Source organism: Penaeus monodon, chromosome 18 (assembly GCF_015228065.2).
Source record: "Penaeus monodon isolate SGIC_2016 chromosome 18, NSTDA_Pmon_1, whole genome shotgun sequence".
NCBI lineage: Eukaryota > Metazoa > Arthropoda > Malacostraca > Decapoda > Penaeidae > Penaeus > Penaeus monodon.
In genome coordinates this window covers 20,329,111-20,336,020 of record NC_051403.1, presented here as the reverse complement: position 1 = coordinate 20,336,020, position 6,910 = coordinate 20,329,111, and the positions used below count along the sequence as shown (strand labels likewise).

At 35.7% G+C, this 6,910-nt stretch overlaps 2 protein-coding genes across 2 annotated transcripts; both read right to left on the bottom strand.

Annotated features, from left to right (window-relative positions):
• Window positions 1-1,859: 1,859 nt before the first annotated feature.
• LOC119584666 lies at window positions 1,860-2,857 on the bottom strand. Its single transcript, XM_037933341.1, has 2 exons — window positions 2,837-2,857; window positions 1,860-2,753 (listed from the first exon to the last, which is right to left on the bottom strand). The coding sequence occupies exons 1-2, from the start codon at window positions 2,855-2,857 to the stop codon at window positions 1,860-1,862; spliced, it is 915 nt and encodes a 304-aa protein (XP_037789269.1).
• A 79-nt stretch (window positions 2,858-2,936) lies between these two features.
• LOC119584665 lies at window positions 2,937-3,677 on the bottom strand. Its single transcript, XM_037933340.1, has one exon. It carries the CDS (start codon window positions 3,675-3,677, stop codon window positions 2,937-2,939), a length of 741 nt encoding a protein of 246 aa, XP_037789268.1.
• Between the last annotated feature and the right edge of the window lie 3,233 nt (window positions 3,678-6,910).

The window sequence follows — 6,910 nt, the reverse complement described above, 5'->3', positions numbered from 1 at the left end:
AGAGAGGAGAGGAGGGAGGGAGAGAGAGAAAGAGAAAGAGAGAGAGAGAGAGAGGAGGGAGGTGAGTCAGAGAGAGAGTATGAGAGAAAGAAAGAGAGAATGATAGGGAGAGTGACAGACATACAGACCGACAGACAGGCAGACAGCCAAACATACAAACAGACTGATCATAAAGGTTTCTGTAAACTCATTTCCCACCACTGAAAAACAAACACGAAATAATAATAACAGTAAAATTCAATCCTTACTCCCAACTTTAACGTATTGATCTTTCTTAATTATTCGGTAAATTAGTCATTTAAGAGATCTATCGTATATGTAGTTATATTTTTTATGCATTTTTTTTTTTTTTTTTTTTTTACTTTCTCATTTGTCTTCATCCTTGAATTCCAACGATATCTTCAGAAACTTAAATTTAATGAAAAAAAGATAATAATAAAAAAGACAAATAAACAGCATCGTAGTTTATAAAACACTTTTGTTTTCTGTTTCTTTCATTATGCCTACAGTAGTATTCAGGCTATGTCTATAAACGAAAACAAGCAAAAACAAATGGGGAATAATACTTTGTTTAGGTTTTATAGCTGCTGTTTCATCATTATTGTCATTATCAGTATTTTATCCAATTGTGGTTGATATCATTATTATTATTATTATTATTATTATTATTATTATTATTATTCGAGCTTTTCCCATTTAGTATGGGGTCGCTGCGGCGGATACGAACTTCTTCCAAGTCCTTCTGTCCTGAGTGTCAGTCTCTTTTGCGCCAATGGACTGCATCTCTGCCTTGATGTTGTCCATCCACCGTTGCTTCGGACGTCCTCTTCCTCTTCCTCCCGGTGGTTCCAGAGTAAGCATTCTCTGTCCCACGTAATTCTCCTCTCTTCTCTTCACATGCCCATACCACCTCAATCTCGCTCTTCTGCTTCTCACCCCGACATTTGTTACTCCCATTCTTTCCCGGATGTCCTCATTTCTTACCCTGTCTTTCATAGTAAGACCACACGCCCATCTACACATTTTCATCTCAGCCACCTCCAATCTCTTCGTTAACTTTTTGGTTTGAGGGACTGTTTCTAACCCATACAGCATTGCTGGCTGGATCACGGTTTTGTGTATTTTTCCCTTCACTTTTATGGGTATCCTTTTGTCGCACATCACCCCAGACATTCTTTTCCAATTATTCCAGCCTGATTGGATCCTTCTGCTGATCTCCTTGTCGACACCTCCATCCGATTGTAGCAGACTACCAAGATACTTGAATTCTGTTACTTCTGGCAGCTGTTGGTCGTCCATCAGTACGCTCCCTCCTTGCCTTCCATTTAAACACATGTACTCTGTCTTTGCTCTTGACACTTTCATTCCTCTCTTCTCCAATCCATTGTGCCACCTCTCCAGGTCCACTTCCAGGTCTGCCTTCTCTTCGGAACAAAGTACTACATCATCAGCAAACATCATGCTCCATGGGGCCTCCTTCCTAATGTCGTCTGTCAGGGTATCCATGATGATCGCAAACACGAACAGGCTCAGTGCCGACCCCTGGTGCAACCCTACTTCCACCATGAACGGCTCTGTTGTCCCTGCCACGCACCTCACCACTGTCTCACTTTCCTTGTACATGTCTTGCACAACACGGATGTACTTCTCTGGGACGTTCTTCTTTCTCATACACCACAACATCTCCTCCCGTGGCACCCTGTCGTATGCTTTCTCCAGATCGATGAATACTCCATGCAGCTCTTTGTGACCTTCTCTGTATCTCTCCTGCACTTGCCTCAGCGCGAAAATGGCATCTGTAGTGGACTTCCCCTCCATGAATCCAAACTGCTCCTCACTGATGTTCACCACAGTCGGTGCTAAATCATACGTTCAAATAATTTCATGCTGTGGCTCATGAGTTTTATGCCTCGGTAGTTACCACAGGCCATGATGTCACCTTTGTTCTTATAGATAGGGACGAGTATGCTCTTCCGCCACGACTCTGGGATCTTTTCTTCATCGAAAATCTTGTTGAGCATTGAGCACAGGAAAGTTACTCCTTCTTCACCAAGGCACTTCCATGCTTCAATTGGTAAATTATCTGGTCCCACTGCTTTTCCATTCTTCATCTTCCTTAGCGCTCTTCTCACCTCATCTTCAGTGATGGCTTCCACCTCACCAGGATTCCCCACCTGTTCCTCCTCACGTGCTTCCCTAGGATTTTCTTCATTCATGAGCTTCATAAAATGCAACCGCCACCTTTCCAGAATATCCTCATCATTTGTTAACACATTCCCCTCATCGTTCTTTATCCATTTTGTCTGATAGATGTCTTTCGAGTTTTTGTCCCTTTGTTTAGCAATTCTAAGTACCTTTTTCGTACCTTCAAGGTCTTCGTAGAGTTGGTTATATGCTCTTGCCTTTGCGGTTGCTACAGCTCTTTTAGCTTCCTTCTTTGTTGTTTTGTAGTAAGCTTTGTTCTCTTCAGATGGATCTTCAAAGAGTTTCTTCTTTGCTTCCTTCTTCTCACTAATTCTTCTCTGGACTTCATCACACCACCACCATGTCTCCTTTCCAGCCTTTGCCTTTCCGGAGGTTTTGCCACAGACTTTCTCTCCCAGATCCCGCATGTCTTCTGCGATTGTTTCCCAGTCACACCTCTCTTCCTGTCTACGTCTTTCTAGGGTCTCTCTAACCTTATCTGTAAAATTATCTCTGCTCTGCGCTTCTTTTAGCTTCCACCACTTGATTTTCTGGGTTTTTGACTTCGTCTGGGGTTTTGACTTCACAACATTAAGTGTGCAAATGACTGGTCGGTGTTGGTTTGTGATGCTTTCCCCAAGAATTACTTTACAGTCTTTCGTATTCTTGTCATTTGAGCGGCAGAGGATGTAATCTATTTGTTACTGAGTGCCTCCACTTTGGTAGGTGATCTTGTGCCTAGTGGCCTTCTTTTAGAACGTGTTAACGATCCACAAATTATGCCTCATCGCGAATGTCACGAGTTCTTCTCCACCATCATTCTTAGTACCATAACCAAATTTGCCCATCGTCTCTTCTCTGCCTGTGTTATCAGCACCAACGTGTCCATTGAAATCACCCCCTATCCATAGTTTCTCCTCAGCTGGAATTTTTCTCACTTCTTCGTCCAACTCCTCCCAAAACTTCTCCTTCTCTTCGTCTGCACAACCTTGTTGCGCCGCATACACACTCATGATGTTCACCACCAGTTTACCCATCTCCATCTTAAGCCAGATGATTCGGTCTGAAGATCTTGTCACTTCTAGTACCCCCTTCTTGAGTTCCTCATCCAAAACAATTCCAACTCCATTCTTTCTTCCATCGTCTCCCATGTAGAACAGTTTAAATCCGTTTCCAAGTTCTTTGGCCTTACTCCCCTTCCACTTTGTCTCCTGCAAGCACATGATTCTTATCTTTCTCCTCTCCATCAGGTCCACCAGTTCGTGGCTCCTCGCTGTCATACTCCCCACATTCAGTGTTTCAATCTTCAAACCTATCGTCTCATTTTCTTTCTTCTGCCTCTCCCCCCTCCTTTGAGCTAACTTCTTTAGCCGCATTCGCTCTTGATACAGTAGCCGCTGTCCATTTCTCACCAGTGTACGGCGATGTCCTCGCGCGTCGCCTACGGGGGACGCCCTAGCCATATCTTGAAATAAATGTTCCCCCTGATTCATTTTTGGATTTGGAGCACAAATTATTATTATTATTATCATTATTATTATTATTATCATTATTATTATTATTATCATTATTATTATTATTATTATTATTATTATTATTATTATTTATTATTATTATCATCATTATTATCATTATCATTATCATTATCATTATCATTATCATTATCATTATCATTATTATTACTATTGCCGTCATTATTATTGGTAGCATTATTTTCATCATTATCATTTTTGCTGTTGTTGTTGTCGATGCCATTTCTTCTTTATTGTACTTTTTTTTCTTGTCATCAGTTTATTATTATTAAGAATATCTGCCATTATCACCATCATTTCTGTTATTGTTGTTATTATTATTATTGTTGTTGTTAGCATCATTATTATCACTATTTTCATTATTACTGTTATTATTACTATAACTATCATCATTATTATTATTACTATCATTATTACTATTACTATTATCATCACCGGAGTTTTTGTTATTATTATTATCATCATTATCATTCTTATTATTATCATTATTGTTGTTGTTGTTGTTCTTATTATTATCATTTTTATTATTATCATTATTATTATCATAATTATTATTATTATTATTATTATTATCTTTATCATTATTGTTATCATTATCATTATTATCATTATTATCATCATTCTTAGCATTATCGTTATTGTCACTTTTATCTTCATAATCATCAGCATCATTCCCATCATCGCCATCACTATAATCATCATTACTGAACCATTATTATCAGAAACATTAGCATACTGAATAACAAAATAAAAGTCAGTCCATTCTGCACTAGAAGGGGGGTGGGCAGATGTGGAGGGGGGGGGATGAGGATAAAGATAAAGATAAGTAACAAGATATCGTGCACTCTACCTAATGGAGGGATGGGAGGGGGGGGAAGGGGAGGAGGAGAGGGAGGGGGAGCACGAGAGAGTGGGGATGGAGGAAGGAAGGAGGAGGAGAGGGAGGAGGAGGAGGAGGAGGAAGAGGAGGAGGAGGAGGAGGAGGAGGAAGGAAGGAAGGAGGAGGAGGAGGAGGAAGGAAGGAGGAGGAGGAGGAGGAAGGTTTTGGGAGTAAGAGAGAACGAGAAGAAAAGTAGAAGTTGAAAGATGAGAGAGATATAGGTAGATAGATAGATTGGTAGGTAGATGGAATGGGAGACAGATTGAAATTAGATTGATAACGGGAGAGAAAGGCAGAGGGGGATGAGAAAAAGATGAGCTAGAGGTGGAAAAAGAAAATACAACAAAATTTAGAATTACGTCATATTCTATCATATTCAAAAACACAATCTCCATCATCACCATATGTCACCATCACTCGTACGTCACTATATTCATCAGAAGCATCACACGAGCTACGGACGCGCTGTGCCACAATTTCCCAGGCGATAAAAAGCTCATCTTCCGTTTATCATTGACAATGGCATGTCTCAACAACGGTGCTCTTCAATGTTTCTTTGACAACAAAGATACACTCTCCTCTTAAACATTCACACTTACAAATCTCCTTACAAACACAAACACACACACACACACACATACACACACACACACACACACACACACACACACACACACAAACACACACACACACACACAACAACACAACACACACACACACACACACACACACACACACACACACACACACACACACACACACAACAACACACTCCACACACAAACAAACCACACACACACACACACCACACCACACACACAACAAATAAACACACACAAACACACATCAACACACCACACTCCACATAAACAAGTCACACTCTCCTCCATACACTCCTACTCCACATACAATCTCTCTCTCTCTCTCTCTCTCTCTCTCTCTCTCAACGAACACACACACACAAGCAAACTTTCTTCCAAAACAAATGCAAACAAGCGCACACTTTCCCCCAAAAAAACACACACACACACACACACAAAACACATATTTTATGCAAAGCACACTCACATCCCAGTAATGATAATAATAACAATCATTATAATAATAATAATAATAATAATAACAATAATAATATTAAGATTGATCTTTATTATGATTATAATAATGATGGTAATGGTAATAATGGTTACATATAATAATAATGATTGTAATAACAATAATAATAACAATATTAATAATGATGATAATAATGATGATGATAATAATAATCAAGTAATAATAATGGTAATAATAATAATGATAATAATAATAATAATAATAATAATAATGACGAGGATAATAACAATAATAAAAATAATGATAACAATGATAATGATAATAACAATGACAATAACAATTAATCAATTATAATGATAATAGTAATGAGAATAGCGATAATAAGAATAGAAATAGAAAGAGTAGTATAATTACAATAATAATGATAATAAGAGTATTTGAAATTAATGACAATGAAAATGATATCAATAATGACGATACTAGTTATAACAATTATGATAATAATGATACTACTATCAACATTACTATTACTGCTACTATCACTTCTAGCAATATAATGATATGATAATGATAACAATGATAATACTAATAAAAACAAAGATGATAACAGAATGATAATAATAGAAATGATAGTAGTAGTAGTATTGGTAATAATAATAATAATAATAATAATAATAATAATAATAATAATAATAATAATAATAATAATAATAATAATAATAATAATAATAATAATAATGATAATAATAATATTAATAATAATAATTAATAATAATAATAATAATAATTAATTATATAATAATATATAATATATAATATATAATTATATAATTATATATAATAATTAATAATATATAATAATATAATATAATATATATAATAATAATATATAATAAATGATAATAATAAAAATATTAATGATAATTAGAGTAATGATGACAATAATGATTATGATGATAATAATAATACTGAGAATTATAATACTGATAATAATAATAATATTAACAACAATATTGATAATGATAATAAAACTTAGGTTGTTAATAAGAACAATTATAATAATAATAATAATAATAATTATTATTATTATTATTATTATTATTATTATTATCATTATTGTTATCATTATTATTATTATTAAACAATAACGGTGCTATCATGTCTTAATCATTATCATTATTATCATTATTGTTTTGATGTTGCTGTATTTTTATTATAACGTTGATAATGATAATGATGATAACGACAATTGGTTTGT